Source organism: Thrips palmi, unplaced genomic scaffold (genome assembly GCF_012932325.1).
Source record: "Thrips palmi isolate BJ-2018 unplaced genomic scaffold, TpBJ-2018v1 HiC_scaffold_18, whole genome shotgun sequence".
In the NCBI taxonomy this organism is placed as follows: domain Eukaryota; kingdom Metazoa; phylum Arthropoda; class Insecta; order Thysanoptera; family Thripidae; genus Thrips; species Thrips palmi.
In genome coordinates, this window is record NW_023144627.1 from 11,236,673 (window position 1) to 11,259,362 (window position 22,690).

At 48.0% G+C, this 22,690-nt stretch overlaps 4 protein-coding genes across 5 annotated transcripts in view; 2 read left to right on the forward strand and 2 right to left on the reverse strand.

The window, feature by feature from the left end:
* The window catches only part of LOC117644703, a 21,361-nt gene extending 15,620 nt beyond the window's left edge, over window positions 1-5,741 (forward strand). Inside the window, exons 4-7 of the mRNA XM_034384316.1 lie at window positions 628-1,003; window positions 1,105-1,343; window positions 5,232-5,334; window positions 5,517-5,741. Coding sequence (XP_034240207.1) covers window positions 628-1,003; window positions 1,105-1,343; window positions 5,232-5,334; window positions 5,517-5,681 — 883 coding nt within the window. The 3' untranslated portion in view covers window positions 5,682-5,741. The remainder of the gene's footprint in view (window positions 1-627; window positions 1,004-1,104; window positions 1,344-5,231; window positions 5,335-5,516) is intronic.
* On the reverse strand, window positions 5,724-12,036 carry LOC117644606 (probable GPI-anchored adhesin-like protein PGA55). Its single transcript, XM_034384207.1, has 21 exons — window positions 11,815-12,036; window positions 11,042-11,620; window positions 10,843-10,932; window positions 10,716-10,753; window positions 10,457-10,628; window positions 10,131-10,383; window positions 9,843-10,013; window positions 9,611-9,769; window positions 9,341-9,523; window positions 9,039-9,252; window positions 8,741-8,973; window positions 8,530-8,661; window positions 8,245-8,446; window positions 7,936-8,155; window positions 7,613-7,818; window positions 7,385-7,496; window positions 7,144-7,313; window positions 6,887-7,048; window positions 6,550-6,809; window positions 6,264-6,477; window positions 5,724-6,168 (listed from the first exon to the last, which is right to left on the reverse strand). The coding sequence occupies exons 2-21, from the start codon at window positions 11,611-11,613 to the stop codon at window positions 5,981-5,983; spliced, it is 3,951 nt and encodes a 1,316-aa protein (XP_034240098.1). The 5' UTR covers window positions 11,614-11,620; window positions 11,815-12,036; the 3' UTR covers window positions 5,724-5,980.
* A 1,714-nt stretch (window positions 12,037-13,750) lies between these two features.
* Window positions 13,751-16,486, reverse strand: LOC117645020 (elongin-B-like). 2 transcript variants are annotated; one of them, XM_034384892.1, is made up of 8 exons: window positions 15,802-15,943; window positions 15,496-15,718; window positions 15,190-15,403; window positions 14,956-15,115; window positions 14,661-14,868; window positions 14,252-14,569; window positions 14,019-14,177; window positions 13,751-13,932 (listed from the first exon to the last, which is right to left on the reverse strand). In XM_034384892.1, the coding sequence occupies exons 2-8, from the start codon at window positions 15,658-15,660 to the stop codon at window positions 13,789-13,791; spliced, it is 1,368 nt and encodes a 455-aa protein (XP_034240783.1). In that variant the 5' UTR covers window positions 15,661-15,718; window positions 15,802-15,943; the 3' UTR covers window positions 13,751-13,788. The 2 variants fall into 2 exon arrangements, with proteins under 2 accessions (XP_034240783.1, XP_034240784.1); XM_034384893.1 differs by lacking the exons at window positions 13,751-13,932; window positions 14,019-14,177; window positions 14,252-14,569; ... (1 more) ...; window positions 14,956-15,115; window positions 15,190-15,403 and adding an exon at window positions 16,294-16,486 and having other exon boundaries at window positions 15,552-15,718; window positions 15,802-16,200.
* Window positions 16,487-18,140: 1,654 nt separating this feature from the next.
* LOC117644704 lies at window positions 18,141-19,386 on the forward strand. The gene is made up of 4 exons (XM_034384318.1): window positions 18,141-18,250; window positions 18,470-18,676; window positions 18,801-18,927; window positions 19,335-19,386. The coding sequence occupies exons 1-4, from the start codon at window positions 18,244-18,246 to the stop codon at window positions 19,384-19,386; spliced, it is 393 nt and encodes a 130-aa protein (XP_034240209.1). The 5' UTR covers window positions 18,141-18,243.
* The last annotated feature ends 3,304 nt before the right edge of the window (window positions 19,387-22,690 follow it).

A 22,690-nucleotide genomic window follows, 5' to 3' on the forward strand; every position in this document is an offset into this window, starting at 1 on the left:
TGAGCTCCAGAGTCGCTAAACAGGCCTCGAACCGAACGTGTGACCCCACCAATGGATTGCTCTCCGAACGAGGAATCCATTGGTGAGGTCACACGTTCGGTTCGAGGCCTGTTAAGCGACTCTGGAGCTCAAAACGCGTGTAGAGTTTCGGCCGCCTCCACCGGTCTTCTGGCCCACTGTGCGCAGCTGGCTGGTGCTGGCCGAGCCGATGTGGCCCTTGTGGTTGGCCGCAGTTTACACAACGCATTAAGACGTCCTGTGGCACCCCACACAGCCCCACACAGCCGCCGCCGTGACGGAGGCGGCCACCCCTTTGCCGCCACCCCGTCGGCACGTCAGCCACGCCGCCGTGCTGCCACGCACACGCAGCGCGCCGCAGCCAGTCTCTCATTGTACTCTTTTCGGAATGCCTCGTGTTTTCCACCTCGACCCGGTTCGCGAACTGGCTTCGGCCGTGGACGCTGTGAATTACTCTCGGAATCACTGTTGCGCGTCATGTGTGTATTCGACTTTGTCGACATTTGCTTTTTTTCGCCTTCCCCCCCCCCCCCTCCCCGAACGGCATTGAGCTGCCGTGGAGGTATTCGAGGCCACGCCATCATCGTCCCGTACTGCGTCGTGTTCTAGAGTGGTGCCGCCGGCGTTCCCAGTGGTCATCCCCGTCCTTGACCACGGCTTGCACCACCACCACCATGCTGGGCAGCACCCGGCGCACCACCCGGCGCACCACGCGGCGCACCACGCCTGCCCCGGCCTGCAGCCCTGGCAGCACTGGCAGCCCTGGACTCCGGGCTGGCCGCAGGGCGGCGACTTCCAGGCGGCCTGGCAGGGCGTCCGGACCTTCCGCCCCGAGTCCTCGGACCCCAAGGCGGCGTCCTGGAGCCAGTTCGGCGCCGACCTGGACCGCTGGGTGCAGGACACGGCCGAGGCCGAGAGGGTGTTCGTCCGGCAGGCCGCCGAGGCGGGCAGGAGGCACCTGGACGCAGCCATGGCCAAGGAGAAGGTGTTGCAGATGGCTCACCAGTTTCACAAAAGCTGAAAATTAATTATTTTTTGGAAAATAAACGAAGGCTTCTGACCGGCTACTCCCGCGTGCTCTTGCAGATGGAGTCCCTGTGGTCGCTGCTGGAGTGCACGCAGCGACTGCAGGTAGAGAGTCCGCGGTGCGTCCACGGCCACTTGACTGCTTGTGTTCACCCGTCTGTGGACTTCCAGGAGGACACGGACAGGCAGCTCAACTTCCTGGGTTGCGTCATGCACGAGGCCGAGGCTTTCCTCGCCTCCTTGGAGTCCCTCGAGCAGGTGGAGGTGCCCGTGCTCAGCAGCAACCAGAAATTCGACTTGTGAGTGTTTTCCCATTTTCGCGCCAAAATGCTTGGTTCCGTTTTCCCCAGGCGACTGCACGCCATGCCCCTCGAGCGTTGTTTATTCCCCACGGCCGTAATAATTTCTGGCGACGATAGAGACCTTTGGTTTATCTGCATTACACTGTCTCGCCAGGCCTGGCCGAGGGCCTGGCCGAGAATAGCGCAGTCGCAGCAGCAACGGTACGCCAGTACGCCACCAGTCGTCATAATTCAAAGATAGGATCAACACAGCAGCGGCGGTGTTACCCCCTCCCCCTAGGGTGCTCTGGGCAAGACATGCCACCACCCCGCAGGGCTCGGGACAGTCGATTACAAATCCATGAATAGGAATCTCTGGCGCCCCTCCCCCTCCCCATGCCGCCGAGCAGCTCATCTTCGCTATCAACTACCCCCTCCCCTCCCCCTCCTTTTGTTTGAGACGCGACACCAGCAAATAGCATGCAAACGATGGGGAACTTAGCGACTAATAATGATTTCGCTGTGTGTTTTGGGGGCGTTGGCTGGGCCGCTGGCACTGCCGGGGCACGGCGCGGCGCGCGGTTTAAACTGACTACACGAATGAGCGCGCCCAGTGTGCTCCAAGCGCCACGCCACACCCCGCCACTCAGAACGCACATTACAAAGCGCCGATTGATACTGTCTGGCTTGGTTCCGCTTTCTTATCAATTTTCCGGCGGTCAAAGGCACTTTCTCCGAACAAGTGTCCCGGGAATTTCTGAGATAGTACTTTTCAACGGTGGACGTTTGCCACGCTGCGCGCTGCGTTCTGCGCGCTGCGTTCTGCGCGCTGCGTTCTGCGCGCTGCGTTCTGCGCGCTGCGTTCTGCGCGGTCCGGAGCAGCAACGCCGCACGACTTAGCTCCTTGCTCGGGCCTGGGCTGTCGACTGATTCCGAGGGCCGCCTTAGTCGCTCTGTCTCTCTCGCACTCGTGGGGCGCCCCGTAGAGGTGCGAGAGAGACAGAGCGACGAAGGCGGCCCTCGGTCGACTGCCTGGCTGCCTCGGCTCGGCGGCCTCGCTCTTTACAAGGCAGTGGTTAGCGCAGGGAACGGCTCCCCGGGGGAGGAATAAGAAGACTAGCCTTACAGTGGGCAGGCCGAGGGGGGGGGGGGAGGAAGGCGCAGCAGCTAGACAACAAGTGCAGCTGCTCGATGGCCGCGCTGCCAGCTGCGCCAAGATGGACAAGAAGTGCGCCAGGGCCGCCAGGGCCGCCAGGGCCGCCAGACTGTCTCTCTCGCACTCGTGGAGCGTTCTCATGGGTGCGAGAGAGACAGAGCGCCGACCCTTGCAATCGGGTCCTGGTTAGGCCGGAGGGAAGGTCCGGGGAGGGGCAGCTGAGAGGCCAGCGCGGAGCGCGGACCGAAAAAAACAAGGTCGCCAGTCGTAATGTAAGCCGGGGCCCAACCTATCCTGCGAGCAGTACATCGCACAGTGGGCCAGAAGATCGGCGGAGGCGGCCAAAACTCTCGACGCATTTTGAGCTTGAGAGTCGCTAAACAGGACTCGAACCGAACGTGTGACCCCACCAATGGATTCCTCGTTCGGAGAGCAATCCATTGGTGGGGTCACACGTTCGGTTCGAGTCCCATTTAGCGACCCAGGAGCTCAAAACGCGTTCGGGGTTTTGACCGCCTCCACCTTGAGGTCCCGTGTTGCGTCGCCAGTCCAATGCGCTGCCGTCTGCGCGCTGCCAGGTTTCCGCGTCTCGGTGCATTTGGCTCTTTGGCTCTTTGGCCCTTTGACCTTGCGACGTGCCGCGACCACACTGATGCGGCGCGCACCGGACCGGAGCAGTCCGCCGTCGCAGCCAGGTCGCGGCTGGCGGGGTGTTCTCTGGGTGGCCGCTGTCTCTCTCGCACACCGTTCGATTTGGCGTTATCAAGTTCAACGCAGGGCTGACGAACTGCTCACGCCCGCAGAGTCAAAGTCGAAAAGAGGAAAAGATGTAGTGTAACGAATTTATCAGGGTTGGTGGCGAGCGAAGTCGGCTAGTTTCCGGGCCCGCGCCAAACTTAAATAAAACTATCCCACCGCCGGACCGTCGCCCGTCGCCCTACCCGAGTCCCGGCGTACTGAAGTTGGGCCGCAGGCCTCTGCGCTGTGCACGCTGTGCACGCTGTGCCAGTGCTAAGTGCGTCCGACTATAGCCAGCGGCCAGGCTGCAAGATGGGCCTGTAGCGCGGTCGCTGGCATAGGCCGGCATCGTCGGACGCACACAGTACCAGTGTCTGCGTGTCGGCGTTAACAGTGTCGACGAGGCGGCTAGGCGTGCTGCCCCGGGCCCATGTGCCGCGCCGCCTCGGTGCTGGCCTTCTTGCAGGGGCCAGGGCAGGCCAGGCCAGGCCGGGACGCGCCGCCCCCGGGCCGCCCCCGGGCCGCCCCCGGCATCGACTGCGCCATGCTAAGTTTGAAGGGCCCGGCCTCTGGGTCCTCGCCGTCCTCGCCGTCCTCGCCGTCCTCGCCCACCCGGATGGCCTGCAGCGTTTCGCAGAGGAAGGGCCAAGTGTATCCCCCCCCCCCCCAGTCCTTGAGGCGCCTTGAGGCCGTGATGGTCGTGATGGTGATGGCCGTGGCGCTGCGGCGACGCAGTCGTCCGCGCCTTGCCGTCAAAAAGGCGGCGCTCCTTCGCTTCCGTCTCCCGTTCGGGGGATAATCGCGGCGGATCCATTCAAGACACATTAATGTTGCGATTTGGTCGGGCGAGGCGAGGCGAAGTGAGCCAAAGCGAGGCTTGACTTGCTCGCTAATGAATGTGGAGCTCCGGCAGCACCAAAGGCGGAGCGGAGCGGCCAAGCCCTTCCCGGCCCTTGCCGCCCCGCCCCGCTCCGCCCCGCCCCGCCCCGCCCCGCGCTGCCCTTTGCAAATGACGAGAGATAAGGCGATCATCGTGGCGAGGCCGCGGATTTGGCCGTCACAAACCGGCGAGGGCAAACGCCGCCACAAAAGAGCGCAGCGCGGCGCTGCGTCCCAGGGTTCAAATACCCGGCCAATAACTTTTTTTCGCTTCCCTCCGCGTCCTTGCGGGGCTAAGCGCGCGTCCTTCCAGGAAGTCGAACTCGAGTCAAACGCCCTCACGTGCGCCGCGCGCCGTGCCGTGCCGCGCTGTGCCGCGCCGTGCCGCGCCGTGTGGACGGGAGGGGGAGGGGGAGTCCCGCTAAGTACCGCCATACCCACCCAGCCCTGCCAACGCCCTGCCGCCAAGCCTCGTGCCCCATCGCGCAAAAATTCAGAGCATCGGCCGAGAGGGGGGAGGTAAGGGGGAGGGGGAGGTGGCAATCGTGCGGCGCCTAAAAAATGACGACGGAGCTATGCGGTCGATGCGATCCCGGTTCCAATAAGGTCCCCGCGGTGAGCATCCCGTGGCGAGCATCGCACGGTCGGCCACCCCTTCGTCGCAAAGGGGCCCTACTGTGCAGCCTGCAGCTCGTAGCGACAAGCGCCTGGAAGGCAGGCAGCCTCCACTTCAGTTTGTTTCTTTAACCCGCTTCTGAATTATTTTTCCGAAAGACGGAAGATGTTTTGCTCGAACTATCTGTTCAGTAAATGTATTGCACAGTCGGTTAGTGTAAACCAAATATGCTTGTGGTCGGGAGGACCTTGCAGGATCGCTCGACGAAAGCTCGAGCATGCCACAAGGCCCCCTCCCCTCTCCCGGGGCGTCGGTCTTTGTGATGCAAATGCACGTTAGTAGGTTGCCGAGCCTGATCGACTGTTTCCACCCGCTTCCGCTCCCCGCCTCCTTCCCCGGGGGCGTTTCCGGCGGAGAGGAGATATCGGCAGGTGATGCTGCCCCGGCAGTGCCCCGGCCAAATCTCCTCCACTCCACTGTACCGCGCTTAACTTGGTGCGTTTGTGTGACGCAACAGGTACTGTATGATGCTGGGCACCTACAAGAGCCTGCTGGCGGCCAAGGAGCAAGTGGGGCAGCTCGCAGACCTCGTCAACGCGGATGCCTCCTCCAAAGGACCCGTGAGTGTGCTAGTGTGCTGCAGCCATGGCCGACGCCGGCCAACGCCCTCACAGAACCCCGTACTCTGCGGTACCCTGTCGGTCCGTCACTGGGTAGTCGAACCCGGGCCTCTTTGCAGGCTCGATCTATAATGCCTGGCGGACTGGGTTTCAATTTGTTGTTTTCTTTTCACAACCCACAGATGGAGCTCATCATCGACATTCTGGATTCCCAGGCCCACGCCCAGAGCAGAATCCTCTCCAGGATCACTCAAGTTCAAGAGAGTGCGGAAGTCGTCGGCAGTATGCTGATGCGCTTCAGGCAAGACTCTGACTGCAAGTGTTGGCCACCCGCACCATGTTGCTGAATTTCAATGACTAAAGGGAAGGAGAGTTAAAAAGAATTTCAATAAATTTTTGAGCACTCATTTATTTGTAAATTGAAAACATGCTGTTTACAATGAGCAATTAATTTTAAAACTATTGATGAAAGACATAAAACACGAACAGAACGTAATTTCATAGTTGTGAAGTAGTTAAAATTGATTCTGAATTTATGAAGTCCATCTTAATATACAGAAGATGGCATGATTAACAACAAAAACTAAAATGGATTGTAAGAAAAGACATGTCAATGCTTTTCTAGTACCATGTACATACAAAACCATCAGTCACAATCAACATGATCATAAGCGAAACATTGTATATCATTATGTGGTAACGGTTTGTTTTCAATGAGACTCTGGATTACCCATAATGGAGAAACTATAGGTACATTGGCACCTTGGGCATGTTTTAAAGTCTTCTCAGAGCAGTCATGGGTAGATAGAACTTTTGACAAGCTATCTAAATGACCTGAAAATAACAACATGGAAAAATTGACAACAGGAACAAATTTAAGCGTCATGGTTGAGTTACATTATATTATAAAATGATAAAAAACAATCTACCTTGAACACTTTTTATGGTGGCAACTTTTGCTCCGCTTAACTGTAGTATGCCCTCCCAAAAGTCTTTGAAAACTTTGTCTCCCTCCACTAGAATTTTTTCACCACGTAAAGGCTGTTTAATTTTGAGATCAGACCACGTGGCCCAATTTTTTCTTTTTAAAGAATATCCAGGAGGTAGCAAGTAACTTTTCAGACAGTTTGCCAGTCTTTTGTTCTGAGAATTTAGAAATAGATTAGTTGAGAGCTAATGTGTCACATACATAGGAATTAGTCAACTGACACATACCTCTCTGCAGCAATGAATTATGCACTCATGGTTGACTCCTTTAACACCTCGAACAAGGCACTGTAGATATATGGCAGTATAGCAAGGGCGATTAGAGACCACATAGGTGTTATTTATGTCTTTAGGCACAATTTCAGTCCAGTGCTTTAAGACTTTTCCTCCACCTTGAAGTATCTGTCGAGCAAGGCGATCTTTCACCATTCGAGCTTTTGCAAACTGGTAGCATTCATAGTCAGAAGCACAATGCGATGACTCATCATCTGGAAAATACAGAAGATATATTACTAATAAAAAGAAAAGAAAAAATCATTCATTTTTAAGTCAGCTATTGATTTACCAGGCTGATCCTCAACATCTGTATTCCTCTCGGAATCTGTCACAGGTTCATGCCTATGTCTGATACAGACATCTGTGATTGTCAACAAGAAGGAGTATCCTCCAAATATTCTACTTCCATCAGGAGGCAATGGTCCAAGCTCATGAACAATCTTCTCATCATCTGTATTTAAACAGAGGAAGAAAATATTCATCTCACAGACTCAAAGCAGAAAGTAAATAAATATTTTAAAATTTTTCGTTGTAAAAACTTTTTACCAATATCTGGCAGTGGCTTCTTTGAGGCACTTTTCTTGACCCCTCTTCCTTTCCTAGCAAGTGGATCAGCAGTCTTTTCAAAACCAACTTGCTCCGCCTGCACTCCAGGTATTATCGGTATTGTTAAACTTTGTGCTAATGGTTCATCTTCAGCAGTAGAAGAACTGCAACTATTGGAGATGTTTGAAATAATAATCAATTCAAGAAAAAACAACAAAATAAAAGTCTGCAGTCACCTTACCCTTCTGGTATTAATCTGCGAGCTGTGTTTGATGGGCCAGGTCGACCTGGACTATTGACCACATTTTGACTTCCTTTAGGTGTTCGAACTCGCTTTCCTGGTAGAATATTATCTAATTCCACAAAACACAGAAAAAGAACAAATTAGATTGCAACAGAAAAAGACATGCTGGGGAGAGAGAGAGAGCGAACTATTATTGACTGTATTAGGACAGAACGATATACACACCAAGATCAATACTGCCAAGTTTGGAAGCAGAAGAACGTTTCGAGGGAGATGTTGATGAGTTTGATGTGTAGTTAGTAGAGTTGGAGGGATCTACAAATTGTTTCATCTGCTCTTCTGATAGCATTAAGTCTGATATGTGTACTGTTACTACACTTCCTGAGTAAGCAATTTTAATTTTATACAATTCATCCTGCCCCTCTGTTCCTCTGCAAAACAGACAAACACACTTAGATGGTAGAAATACAGACTTCTCAGCTCATTTTATGTTTTTTTTCTTTTTTCGAATAAACAAGGTATATAGATTGTAGAATATTTTTACTTACGGTATAACATCAATAACAGTACCAGCATCATAATCTTTTTCAGTTTTGGCATGAACAGATTGGCCAATTACAAATGTGTTGATGAGATAAATTTCGTTTTTGCTTAGATCTCTCTTTGTACCATCATGAAAAGCCACATTCCACTGGTTAGGCTTTGTAGATGTGGTAAGACGACCGTGGTAATAACACCCATCCTTCCATAAAGCAAAAACCTGTGCCCCTAGAATTAGAAAGAAGAAAGAAAACAATAGAAAAGGACATTTATTTTAATGACACCAATAGGGTTGATTGTGAAACATTTTAATATACCTTGACTATAGTATTCTGATGCGCCACTTAAAGAGTCATCTGGGGGACTAGAATGTTCCACTGCATCAGGTACATCGGTTTTCTTCTTCCTGGGAGTTTGACCTTTCTTCTTTGAAGAGCCACTAGGAGTTCGAGGGGTGCTAGGTTTAGTTGGTCTTCCTCGCTTTCTTTTGCTCGTTGGTGTCTCGGTTCCCTCATTTGTCTGCAAGGGAAAAGGCAAACATTTTTCAATATATTTTTGAAAATACTAACATGGTAAGATGCTCGGTAAAATAACCAACATACCGCAGCCGGGTTCTTTTCACTGTCTACTGGAGCGGCAGAGGTAGAACTGTTCGCAGAGTCAGATCTCTTTTTCACATGAAGGTACTTTTGGTAACCACTATTAGCAGGAATACCCAAAATCTCATTATCATCCTACATGAGCAACAGAAAAAAAACATCATTAAAACTTCAACATATGCCTAGCATTGGTCATGGTTAGCTTAAGGCTTACCTCGAGAACTGGTTCCAGTGTTTTGTCATCAATAGTTTTAGAATCATCTGAACTTGAGTTATGCATTCTGGAGGCCTCCCAATTCTCGAGAATTGTTGACCCAGATGTCGCCAGTTCATCTTGACACTCGCTAAGAAATTCTTTCCAGGGGGCTAGATGGTTGAGCCTCACAGGTGATGCATTACCAGAGGCACTGTGCAATGTCCTAGCAGGTGGGCGCCCACGGGCCGGTACTAAACAATTGGTGAATTAGAGAAGCAGTGGTAAACGAGAACACAGAGCAATGAAAACAACTTACCCTTTCGGTAAAGGCTTGCAGCACTTCCAGCAGAGCTGGAGGAAGTAGTAGAAAACATGCTGTAGCGAGATGGGTGCATCGGCGGCAATGGAAATAGTCCTGGACCGCTCATGACACTTCCGGGTGAACTGCCATTTCTCCCAGGAGATGATTCTTCAACTGCACTGGGAGACGAATCTCTCTTGCGCACCGTGTTGCTTTCCAATACTTCAAACTGGAACAAAATGAAACAAAATCGTACAGACCATACAAAGCTTTTAAGAAATAATAATTAGAGGTGAACACGTGATTAGCTGACAAACCGAAGTAATGGATCTTGATGTTGTATTTTTCTTCAAAGTATCTATGGATGCTTTACAAGACACTTTATAGGTGCAGGTAAAGGTGAGCACAAAATCAGTTTCAAAGTCTTGACTGGTTTGGTTGATGGTCTTCGCATTTTCACTGGATTGGTCTAATGGATGACCAACATCGCCAACTAATGACTGTGAGGAAAAATTGTTTTAGAGAGTTAATAAAAAGAAAAAAAATAACATGTTTCACAATTTTATTTTATTTTTGATGTCACTTACCTTGATGTTATTTGACAAATTGGGGTCTTCAGATTTTGAACTCAATGTATTCTCTTTCTGATTTTGTCCAGAAAGGGGCACAACTTCTTCAATGTCAGCATGACCACTAGAATCTAATGTAATTTCAGCTGTAGCCTTTCTTGCCAGTGGTGAAATGAGCTGAAATTTTGCAAAGTTAATTAACAGAAAGTACAACTCAACAAATCAAAAATTTGAAGCATTGCCAACAGACCTGGATATCATCTTCCACATCCTCTACATTGACAATACTTATGTCATGACTCGGATTAACGGAACCATTTAGTGCTGTAGGACTAGCAATCCCAACTTCCTGACTACCCTCTAAATCAGAATCTGTTTGAGACAGATGCAGATGTATGCCTTGAGATCCAAGAGTAAGGTCCTGAAACATTGGATAGTGAAAATCAAGTACGGTATAGATAGCTAAACTCAAAAGAAAGTCAAGCTTAAAATTAATACAGATATTAGAGAAAATTTGAAATAAAAAATTATTATGTACCTCAGTTGATGGGTTTTTAAATACACCGACTTCATCAACAACCATAACACTTGGACGGCTTTGAAAACTCTTTTTCACCTTTTTTAAATCAGGTTTCAGTTCATCACTCGAATCAGATGACAACTTCCTCTTTTCAGAAATTTTCTGAACATCTTCCTCATCAGAAAGAGATATTACATCATCTCTGGAAGATTTTGAAACCTCTCTAAGAGGAGTAGAAGTTATTCCAGATGTTGGAGAGCTCGGGTACAGCCTACAACATCAACCAATAGAAATATTTGAAGTGAAATAAAACCACAAGCCCGGTCCACAAAGGTGACACTAACCTGCCAGGTTTGAAGCCTTCATAGCTTTGTGATAAAGGAATGTCTCCAGACAGTTGCAAAGTAGGTATCAACTGGGAAACTGACACTACATTGGGTTCATTGGCACAGGCTTCTTGGCTTACAAACATGTCTTGCGAACCGATTACCATGTCGTCCGTGTCATCTGATTCAGCTGGAAACAAATGTTAGAATTGCATTACACTTGATTGACAAATATGAAACCAGCTAAAAAAACTACAATTTTGAGTCTTCAACTTACTTGCTCGTTTGCTGCTTGAGCTGGTGGAAACCACAAAACTAAAATCCAATGAACAGAGAAAAGCATTTTAATGGTCACAGGCAAGGAAAGAGTGAAATATTTAATTGAATAATGTTTTCACAAATACCTAGAACTGCTGGAGCTACTAACAGCTGTCTTGACATTGTGGCCACCATCATGAGTGTGTCCTCGGCTCAGGCGATTTTCAAGTTCTTTGCTGTGCAAAAAGAAAACAAAAATTTAATTTAAAAAAAAACACATTTATCACTGATATTCCAAAAAAATGTGGTCAATATGAAAAACTGCAATAATGTGCCTTGACTCACAATCCAGTTGGTGACAGGGAGTTCTGGATGTCTTGTGATGGTGTCAATTCAAGAGTATCATTGACAGATTTACTCGTACTGTCACCTTCACCATCTTCATGAGTTTTTGAGATGGGGGGAGTCTCATCTATGTGATCTATTTCTTGAGATTGAGTTACAGGCTGAGTTAACTCTTGAGAGTACGAACTAAGATTTGATTGTTCTGTCTTAAATTCGTTACCATTGACTGACTTGTGTTCCTCCCCAACATCACAAATGTTTGGTTTATTTTCTGTAACTCCAGAAGCTTGCGCCTTTAAGCGCAGCTTATTGACACTAATATATGTCTCGTCTGGGTCGAACGATCCATCATCACATTTTTCAAATTGAGTTTTTCCATGTGATGTTTCTAATCTATTATTTTCTTCTTCTGTGCACGTTTGTCCAGTGTAAACAACATTAGGATCTTGAGACAAAATCTCTGTTGCATCCACATTTTCTAAATTGTACCCTTCAGCTTGCGAGCACGTTAGACCGGTGTACACAATATCTTCGTCCTCAGATAGGATCTGGGTGGCTTCGTCGTTATCCATTTTGAATCTAGAATCAAGAGCAACAAGTAGTATGTTTAGCTGAGGGTACAAAAAGTTATCGTGCCTGACACACACATGAAAGGACCTAGCAAGCAAGAAAAAGAGACCAATAACTATACGCATGCGAGAAAGATATTGATACAATTAAGTAAGCAACAACATTTTCAAGTAAACAATCACAACAAACAGAAAACTCCTAACCTCTGACTTCCTCGAGGAGAGCCTTTTCTTGTATTGCGAATTACCAGTGTCTTCGACAATCAGAGAGGTTCATCTGTTGGATATAGGGTACAACAGCCAACAGAGGCAAGAGGCACGATAAAAGGGGAATCAATTACAAAACTGAGGCCAAAATTCGGAGATTTGCGGGGCGACAGTTGTTTTGCCGCTCAACCCGCCCGGACCGTGGGACCGACCCGGGGAAGGGAGGGGAGGGGGAGGGAGGGATGGAGGGGAGGGGAGGTGGTGGGGGTAGTCGACGATACTCCGTGTCTCCAGTGAGTGACGTACAAAAGTAATTTGGTACACGAGAATTTAATTGCTGGAGAAACTAAAAGAAGGCCTAATGACCTGAGTTTAATGAAGATAAAGTTCTTCGGTGGGGTTTAAAAAAGAAGACGCTTAATACAAGACTTAATTTAATTCTTTATTGTTAACAAATAAGGGGTAGCAAATGATGATGGTGTCTTAAGTCCAAGGTAATCAAGTAAATTACAGACCATTACAAAATAAAATAACCCAAGCTTCCCTTCAATCTTTACAAGCTCAAAGCAAAGGCAGCAAACCTAAAAATAGCAGAAAAATGAAACTACCACAGATCACAGCCACTGCAGCAAAACTATACGGCAATTCTGAGCCTCGCAGTCAATTATCACACGGTTTTTAGTACAACGGAATTATAATGGTCAGCACACAAGCAGTACTCAAAGACTCAATGTCCTCATGACTGCACAAATAACAAATGATATTCACTTTTGAGCAAAACATGTTTGTTACTATGTTTGTTACTGCTGGACAAATGCTTTGAAATGAACTAACTCATATTTGTTTTGCAGTAAAGGTCTCAAAACCAAGCCAGAACACAACAATAAAAGAAAATAAAAGAAGGCCTTATTGAAAGGTGCTGTGAGTTTTGTTTTACTACAGTACTATAAATTAAACTAGACAATGGCAACTGAGGGAAGGGTCACTGAACTCCATTGTTAACTACAGCGATCAAGTACATTTAAGGTTCATTATGATGGATTATCAATATTTACATCACTGATAACTGAGTACTTAATAAATAAATAGGTAAGTGAAATATTTAATTCAGTCAGTGAAAGATAAGAACCATAACGTATGCAGAATGTGTCCTACAAGAATTCACTGAAAGAACTGTTGACGTTCTTGTGCTACTCAGACTTAAAGGCATGATGAGATATTGTCCATTTTCCAAAACAGGTCAATAATCATATTTGGAGCAAAGTTCTGAAATGTCCTCAAATACAAAATGTTACTTGATTGTGGCAGTATACATTCACTTAGTTTTGTCAGTACAGTAAATGAAATCACAGAAACTCCTCAATTAATGAGAAAGTGGACAAGTATGTACTCACTCAAATACATCAGAGCTGTATTATTATTGTTCAAAAGTTCAAATAATACTAGTTTACAACTGGTCATCAGAATAATAAGGTAATGACTAGTTACACAATTACAAAAATGTGGAAGGAGAGGTCTATGAATTTTTATAATGAATCTAACATTGACAATCAATATCCGAGATTCAATTCAACACTTATTACACTCGGCTATATCTGAGCATAGAACATTCAAGACAAAATGAGCTACAACAACAATGAAGGAAAAGCAGATGTCTTCCCACAAATATCAAGCTGCCAAAAGGAAACAGGGAATAAAGCTAACCCATACACATACGCAGTTAATATTGTCAAATGCAATAAAAAAAATCATTTAAGATTGAGAAACAACAGATAAAGAAAAAAAAGGATGTTTTTTAGACAACTTTGCTTGGAGTACAACTGCAGAAGGACATATCAACAAAACCACATACGGGTAATAAATTTGCATTAAGGCAAAAGACAAACACTTCCCTTGTGTTCTTCTGATAAGTAAAAAATGAGCCAACAACCAATCAAATCATGAACAAAAAAGCAACTTTATTAGAATAACTTATGTTTGCTTCTGAAACCGAGCAATGAAAAAACCAATTGTGTCTCTTTCACAATGGTTGTTTTCCTCATCTGTATCAACACTTGGCACAAATTTCTGGATACAACTCAGTTCTGTTGATGACAGGATGTTGGAGGAAGCAGACTGGAAAAGAACAAAGTAAGAAACAAATTTATGAAGTTTCTATAACTCATACTGAGATCACTCCTACAATTAATTCTGAACAGTACCTTGTTAAGAGCAGAGTTAAAAAAGCGAGGTTCTGCAGGAAGAAGTGTCAAGCTTGAGAAGTGGTCCAGAGCCCAACGCACAACCCCCTCATTCTCTTCGACAGTAACAGTACATGTGCTGTACACTAATATCCCCCCTGGCTTCAACAGTGACACAGCCTAAGAGGAAAAAATGCTATGTTAAATACTCTTAAAATAAACATAAGGTTCTATAAATTTCATAATGTACATACCGTTTTAAAAAGTTTCTTTTGAAGTGGAGGAAAAGACGCCACATGCTTCATATCAATTTCCTCTAATTTAGGTCGCTGTCCCAATCCACTGCATGGAGCATCAAGAAGGATTCTATCAAAGAGGCATGGGGAGAAAGGAGGACCTCTCTCCAAGGAAGAGTGGTTGCAATCATCATCACTTCCAGATGCTTGTTCTATTTTCACAGCTTTCACAGAGTCAAAGACAAAGGCTGCAACATTCCTGACTGACATTTCCAAACAAACTTGGCGTAGCTTTGATATTCGGGATGCAGATCTGTCCAGTGCTATGATGGCACCCTAAATTGAAAATGATTTGAAAAAAAGGTTAGAAGTTTAAAAAAGCTAGTAACAAAACTTAAATAATAAACAAATAGATTGGTAATTTTACCTCATTATTCATCAGAGCAGATAAATGCGTGGTTTTGTTTCCTGGAGCAGCACACATGTCTAATATGATTTCTCCAGGTTGCGGATCAACTACACGTCCACACACAATGGATGGGAGATTCTGCATGATAGCCATACCAGGCTCAAATAAATTTTCAGGCAATGATGGACAGCCAGACTCATTGTCCGTCACAAGAACAGCAATCCCCCTATGAATATTGTAGATGATAGGTAAGACATGCATTAATTTTTTTAATGCTCTAAACAGTAATGCATTTTAAGAAAGTATGACTAACCGGCTGAATCCATTTTCACAAAAAATCTGTTTTCTGTCCATGAGCAAAACACCATTTCCCACAAACATGCGACTCTTTTCATTGAGCTTCTGAGTCCAGCCTCGTTTACTCACGCCACAAATATCTGCATAGATACTAACTATGTCTCCTTCACGAGCTCCTGAAAATAGCCAGTAGAGTTGGATGAACATGTACAAACACAGTGGGGAAAAGAATCTTTGGTCCATAAATTACCTGGCAACAGGCCAATGACACCTGGCACAAAAACATGAGCTCCTCTTAGAACAGCAGCACCACAGGCACGATCCACTATTACTTCCGAATCATGTCGAGGTAGGTCTTCACTTCTGTCCCAGCATCCAAAAGCCACAGCTTCAGGAAACTTAGGATGCTGCCAGACCGGTGGTATGGCAGAAATGGTGCCAGCTTGGGAGCGATCTTCTGCGAGCTAAATAAATAGTGGCAATTGTTCCATTTAGCATTACCTCAGCAGAACTAGAAGACCCACCGGCTCATTCTTAATGACAGAACAGGCTTTACCTTTGCAAGAGACTGTTTCAGGATTTCCAAGAAATGCACAGGATTTGTTGTCAGAGAATTCACACGGAATGTAGTAAATTTAGGTGTTCTTCTACGCCAAACTAAGAGCTTGCTAAAATCGTCCTCAAAGGACAACCCTCGATTTTCTGAGGGGGCTGGCAGCATGGTACCAGATAATAAATAAAGTGTGTTGACTGGACAGTTAGCGGGAGGTAAGCCTCTCCTAAAGAAATAATTCACCAAACAAATCAGAATAGTAGCAAGCACACAAACACTGTGCTAAATGGGTATAAGAAAATTACTTACGTCACTGCCGTTAGGTTCCTGAACTTTCATTACATCAGGTAGGTCTGGAGGAGATGAGTATGGGGTAATATCAAGAGACTCAAACTGTCCATTTTCATCTCGTACGGCCAGGTTAACTTGTCCAGGGCTTTGAGCTTTAGCAGCATTGGCAGTGATTCCATACTCCATTAATTGGTGTGAGTCTTCCATTTCAACACTGTCCTTATTGGACAATTGTTGATTCTCAGGAGCAAACTTGGTAATTCCTTGAATCATTTTTTTCAGCTGCAAAACAGTGGTTGTTTCCTTGGCATCAGTGAAAATTGTGAGCTTTTTCCGCCGGATCATGAGAAAAACATCCATTTTGACTGCAACAGAGTTGACCAGATTTTCATGGATGAAGGCCGAGGCAGCGCTTGTCTGTAAAGCAAATAAATCTGACTTTATGCCTGAAACACAGCAAAAACTGCTTCGTCGGCAGCCGCCTAACCTAACAAATACAACAATACTTGCCCAGACGTTCGGAACCCTATCACTTGGGCAGTCTTCAACGATCTTGAGATGGAGGAAAATTGAGTGATAGGTGACAAGCCGTATCTAAAGACTTAACTAAAATAAACAAGCACAAGGAAACGATTTGTGTTGTGTGCTCTGCTGGGCAGGCTGGCTGCTGCCCAGGGCAGAAATGGTTCCCGATTCAGATCGGTGTTCAGTGTTTTGTTTTTGCTTTTGCTGCTCCTCTCAGCCACGAGGCTCGTGATATGAGAAACTAGCCAGCCCTTCCTGTCGTTTTCGTTTGTGGACTGTGCTCGGGACTCGGGGACGAGGATGACGCCGTGGCTGCTGGTGCTGCTGGTGGCGGCGGCGTGCTGGGTGGCAGCCTTCACGGCCTCCGAGGCCTTCCCCAAGGCGTCGGCGCGGCTTCCTCAAGGTATGACTGGCGCTTCAGGGCCGAGGCTGGCCCAGGGATGGGATCAGGGGAAGTCCGTCGTTGGCAGTGTGACTGCACTGACACGACGGCCTGTGGGTGCAGGTGCCGGCACGGCTAGGTCCGGGGCCAGCACCCTGACGCAGGCCAGGCCCGCCCTCCAGGGCCGCACGTTCCTGTGCATGTTCGCGTGGGGCTGCGGCGACGACGACGACGACTACTTCGACGTGCCGCACAAGAGGAAGACGCACCGCAGGCCGGTGGCCGTAGCGGTGAAGCGAACCACCCAACCACTGACGTCGACGCACCCGCCGACGTCCCCGCCGACGCCCCCGTCCCCGCCGCCGCCCTTCCCCCAGGTGGCGTACCTCCCGGTGCCGTTGTACCCGGCCTACGCCGGCTACCCGGGCATGTTCCCGGGCTTCAACAAGCCGGGCGGGCAGCAGCCGTGCTACAACTGCCACAGCGCAGGGGACACCATGACGCAGATCGTGGTCAACAACACCGGCACCCTGGTCATCAACAGTAACTCCCTGCACAACGTGCAGAGCAAGGACAGCAACGTGATCAGCAGCACACAGGCAGATGCGGTGACCACGCTGACCGCCAAGACGACCACCACACAGGCCACCAGGACGACCACCACAATGGCTGCCAGGACGACCACCACGATGGCTGCCAGGACGACCACCTCACAGGCCGCCAGTGCGACCACCACACAGGCCGCCAGGACAACCACCGCACAGGATACTGTGCCGACCAGCACCTCGAGTGACGGCCTGGAGACTGACCACGATCACAACGACTACCAGGAGGCTGACCTGGATGACAGGATTCTCACCACAACGGCACCACTAGGCAAAACTCAACACCGCACCCTCGCCGCGTTCAGCCCCTTCGGCATGATCAACGGCATGGGCGGGGGTATGGCCGGGGGCATGGGCGGGGGCATGGGCGGGGGCATGGGCGGGGGTATGGCCGGGGGCATGGCCGGGGGTATGGCCGGGGGTATGGCCGGGGGTATGGCCGGGGGCATGGCCGGGGGCATGGCCGGGGGCATGGGTGGGGATATGGCCGGGGGCATGGGCGGGGTCATCGGTGGCGGCTTCGGCGGCATGGGTGGCGGCTACAGCGGCATGGGTGGCGGCTTCGGCGGCATTGGTGGCGGCTACGGCGGCATGGGCGGCGGCGACAGCGGCGCCAGCATGATGGCGGACAGCGGCAGGGCGTCGTTGATGGCGGTGCCGCGGAGGAAGGCCGTCGGCTTGGCCGTCGGCCCGGGGCCCGAAAAGGGCAGGGACGGCAGGAACCCGCGTCGCGGTAGACGAGCGTGGGGGTGGGGGGCGTCATGAGTGGCGCCAGAAACTGGACCAATAAAGCACGCAGTGTAGCCCCGCCAGGCCGCCGTCACTTGATAGCCCTACGCGATGTGGCCACCACGAGGTGGCCGTCGAGGTGGCCGTCGAGGTGGCCGTCGAGGCGGCCTCCAATCGCTCCACTCGCGCGCCGGCCACTGCGTGGAGCGGCACTCCGTCATGACGAGTAAGATTTTCTCCTCGGCAGGCTGATTCCGACCAACCGTTCGTCGCTCTGTCTCTGCCGCGCACTTGCGGGGTGCCCCATGCGTGCGAGAGAGACAGCGCGACTTGTGGGATCAGCCGGCTGCTACTTGCACGCGGTTTCGCGGAGCCACGGCCCCGACTGGGCCCGGATGGCAAGCAATGGCAAGCCGGGCGGGCTGCTCACCCGCTCCCTGTCCAGCGCTTGCGCCGAGGCTTGCGCGCCACGCTGGCCACGCCGTCTGCGCCGCGCTGCTGGCGGGACTGGCGGTGCTGGCCGCGCTGGCGGTGTGCAACGCCGCGGCCGTCTCGCCGTCCATCACGGTCGCCGTGTCCGTCAACGGTACCTTCTTCAACACCACCTTCACGGAGGAGGACTTGGTAGACGCGCCCAACAAGAAACCGGCAGGTACGAAGTAGCGCCACCGCCCGACCGCAGACTGCTGCACTGTCTCTCTTGCACTCACTGGGCGTCCGGGTGCGAGAGAAACAGAACGACGAAACGCAGTGCAACGCAGTGCTCTGCTTTGCAGGCCGCGCGGAGCTCGCCGGCAACTGCACTGCTGAGGCCTGCCAGGGCTACTGCCGCCAGCGCCTGCACGCGTCGGGCCGCTGCGACGCGGACCAGTGCATCTGCAGGAACCTCAAGGACAAGGGCAGGTGCTTGCTGCCGCCCAACTTCGGCTGCGGGGGCGGCAGCGGCGGCGGAGGCGGGGGTGGGGGTGGGGGCGGCAGCGGCGGGGGTGGCTGCGGAGGCTGCTGCGGAGGCTGCGGCTCCATCGTCAACAACAACAACAATAACAACGTGATCGTCATCAACAAGTCCAAGGCCGACGGGGAGCAGGGCGAGTAGGAAAGAAACACACGAGTGTCATGTTAAAAAAAGTGCACGCACCCTCTTTATTGAAACAAAGAGCATAATAGTATGCTTTATTTGAAAAAGCTTATTTTTCTCAGTCAGTGCAGCTAGCAATCAGCTCGTAGTAGTACAAGGAAGTAGCCGCCAACAGGCAGAAATTGTGTTGCGGAGTACTTATTGTATACCTCCATAAGTTTATCCCTCAAAGAGATGAATTGAACTCAATAAGTGAACGAGAAAGGAAATCAATAACCGAGTAAGTGTACTCCGTTGTATGGAAACGTTTTTGACGCTCTCGTAAGGCAACCTTTTTGTATACATAAATCATTTACCTGTCAATTGGGATTGCACATGGCCTTCTGTACTGTTTGCGTGGGTGTACCTTTTGAATACAGTTTTATGATCTTCTATTGCTCTCATACACAAAATGGCATATAAAATCTGAGCGACTTGAGAATAACATGAGCTTTTCCACGTGTAATTGTTCCTGATAATTTGAGAACCCTTAACAGTGCACTTGTTATCACAAGGTAAAAAATAACAAGAAGCAAAATTATCTTCCATTCTCAGGGGAAAACCACAACGGCCAGAACAATTTTTTGAAGTCATAGTTGCCCCCGATAGCTTAACAGTATGAATAGTAAAATCAACAATGACACGATACAACCAACAAGACATTACAAAATTTACAGGGTCAAGGTGGTTCTTGCAAAGTGAGTGCCTGAGTTTTGAAAAACGACGGTTAAGCCATGTGGAAATGGAAAGCCATCACTGTGGCAAAAAGGTACGGAAAATCCTGTTAATTTTTTTGCCAGGATTCTCCGTAGCCCTCTTATCAATATTCTCCGTAGGCTCTTACAGTATTCTCCGTAGGGCCGCACAGTATTCTCTGTAAATCCGCACAGTCTTCTCCGTAGGACCTCGAAGACTGTATAGTCCTACGGAGATCACTGTGCGGTCCTACGGAGAATACTGTGCGGTCCTACAGAAAATACTGTAAGAGCCTACGGAGAATATTGATAAGGGGCCTACGGAGAATGACCACAAGCTGTTAACAGAATTTTCCGTAGCTTTTTGCCACAGTGATTGGTAATGAATGGAGTGACAGGACGACAGCCGTTGCAGGAATCACCCTAACTCATCACACATACACACACACTTGAAAATATAACAATCAACCTTCACATGAACGAAGCATCAAGTCGAGCGACGTGACAAGTACAGATAATTTGAGTTACAACAAAATGGGCCTGAGATATCATACCTGCTAAGGTTACCCCTCTGAGTATTGTTCTTTCGTAAGTAAACAAAAAAGATCCTAGGCACTTCAACAACCGTGTACAGCTACTGGGAAAAAATTAGCAGTTAAACCAGGAGGAATGAAATGGCTAATTCAAAACTATGAATGGATGCCGATATGTCGTATCGCCATCCCTGGAAGTTTGGGTGTAATGTCAAATCGCGTTAATTTACCATTGAAAACAAAGATAATAAAAATCTAAACAGCGGTAAAATGGGAAAAGGCCATGAGTTTGTCAGTGTACCCACAAGAGTTTTCACCAAACATACATACACACACACTCAAAGAGAAGATCAGATAAATTGGGTTTATTGTTTAGTTTGCTGAAGGTATTATTGGAAAGATTTTGAAATGGCATTTATTTGGTTCAGGACATTTTTATCGTTGTCTCAAGTTTACTTTCGTAGTTATTCCAATAAATTCAAAATTTAGTCCCACCGCCAAAACCGGACGAAAAAGTTTGACTATTAGGACAACTAGTTTGAACGTGTGAGCATATGATCAATGAATTCTTTTAATTTTGCAAAGAGTCAACTGGAAATTCGTTTTCAAAAGTTCTTGAGGACAGCTGGGAAGACAAACTGACTGACGGGATCAAATTTTCACGCCTCCGACGGGTGGCTAGAGTACTCGAACCGTGGGTCAAAAAATATAGGAACTGTAATTGATAGATTTCTAGTTGCACAGTAGAAAAATTGTACAAGGACATCTAATTACAGGAACGTCGTATGATCTCTGATTTTAAAATTATAACTAATAAAAAATCTTTAAGTAACGTTTCAGAATGGCTCATCTTTGGGCATCCAATGAATATACCTCTCATTTCCCTCGCTAATTGACCCAGACGGAAATCAGGACGTCTATGGACATCCAGTAGACCTACACAGACATCTAACTACAGATATCGTTTTCTTTCCGCGGGAGGGGACGTGGCTCCGGGTAGGCGTGAAAATGAACAGTCTTGAGCAACCTGACAGTCAATATCAAAGTATCGACTCCACCCTCAAAGCAGACGTCGTCCGCAGTTAGTTCAGAAACTTGTCTCTATCATTAATATTGATACCTCACGCGTCCTTACATCAGATCCAAAAAAATCTAGCTACTTAAAATGAAACTTTCATACTTACAACCAAAGCCTTACATCTTTCTCATTAAAACAAATAGGTGAGAAATTGTGGACGGTCAAAATGGAATACTCTGGCTTTTAAGCCACTTCCATTAACCTCCAGTCAGCCCCCACCCTTTGTGAGGTCCAACGTGGTCAACATTCGCCGTTGCAAACGTGCTGATAAAAAATCGTTGAAAAATAAACGATGAGAAGCAAACTAGAAGTACAATGCTTACAAAACATAACAAATACAGCGGGTTGTTTAGAAAAATTGTGCCTTAATGGAACTGTGCGTGCCAACTTTCCATTTTAAACCTTCTCACTTAATTTCCAGTTTCAGAAGGTCTGCAAAGTTGGGGTCAATCAGGAGCTGAAATCTCTACAAATGTCAACGGTTGCATCATGAAAAGCATCCTCGAGAACAGTACAGAGAAAATGAAGCAAACAGTACAATGACGTCGTACAACCCGTGACTCTTCTTAATTTGAGAACAGGATCAAATTGCGATTTAAACTTCGACCAAATGAAGTACGAATATTGAGAACAGTGATATCAATGATCAATAAAACAACAAATACCTTAGGTAATATATAATCTGGATAAACTTTGAGCAACAATCCTCAATTCAAGCCATTTTAAATTGCATATAATGGTGGTTAGTTCCACTACTCTCCCTCCAACAGCGGCTCCTTATCAAAGCCCTTGTATTTGACTATTAAAAAAATGGTAGAAAAAGAAGGACGTGTTCACCGGCGTGTAAAGGGCCATCTGCACCTTAAGCTGCAAAGGCTTACTAAACATTTTTTATTTACATAACAATTCCATAAACGTTTTGTGCTTTGGAAATTTTTAAAAAAATTCAATTTAACCAAAATAAATAAACAAGAGCCCTGTCCACACTGGCGGCGCATTCACCCTGTGCCGTTGTTTAACAAAAAGACTTTAACAAGCTCATCTAACAATACATTCGATCTGTGCCTTACTGAGGCAAGTATGGTGGGGCCACCACTTGTTATCCTTCGACGAGAAAACTCAAAGTCGAGAAAATTACAAAAAACGTAAACAAATATTTTGAAATTTTTGTGTCAGAGTTAGAAGCAGGGTTGTGCGCACACAAGAGTGGATAATTTGTTAACACAACACTTGGTTGACGGGT

Coding starts and splice junctions, on each gene's coding strand:
- LOC117644606 (XM_034384207.1), bottom strand. CDS start 11,613: ATGGATAACGACGAAGCCACCCAGATCCTATCTGAGGACGAAGATATT. Junction 8,662..8,740: donor CACTGGAACCAGTTCTCGAG/GTAAGCCTTAAG, acceptor TTGCTCATGTAG/GATGATAATGAGATTTTGGG. Junction 7,314..7,384: donor CGCAGATTAATACCAGAAGG/GTAAGGTGACTG, acceptor CATCTCCAATAG/TTGCAGTTCTTCTACTGCTG.
- LOC117645020 (XM_034384892.1), bottom strand. CDS start 15,660: ATGCTGCCAGCCCCCTCAGAAAATCGAGGGTTGTCCTTTGAGGACGAT. Junction 15,404..15,495: donor TGAAACAGTCTCTTGCAAAG/GTAAAGCCTGTT, acceptor CTATTTATTTAG/CTCGCAGAAGATCGCTCCCA. Junction 15,116..15,189: donor TGTCATTGGCCTGTTGCCAG/GTAATTTATGGA, acceptor GGCTATTTTCAG/GAGCTCGTGAAGGAGACATA.
- LOC117644704 (XM_034384318.1), top strand. Junction 18,677..18,800: donor GCCCAACAAGAAACCGGCAG/GTACGAAGTAGC, acceptor TCTGCTTTGCAG/GCCGCGCGGAGCTCGCCGGC. Junction 18,928..19,334: donor AACCTCAAGGACAAGGGCAG/GTGCTTGCTGCC, acceptor TATCCCTCAAAG/AGATGAATTGAACTCAATAA.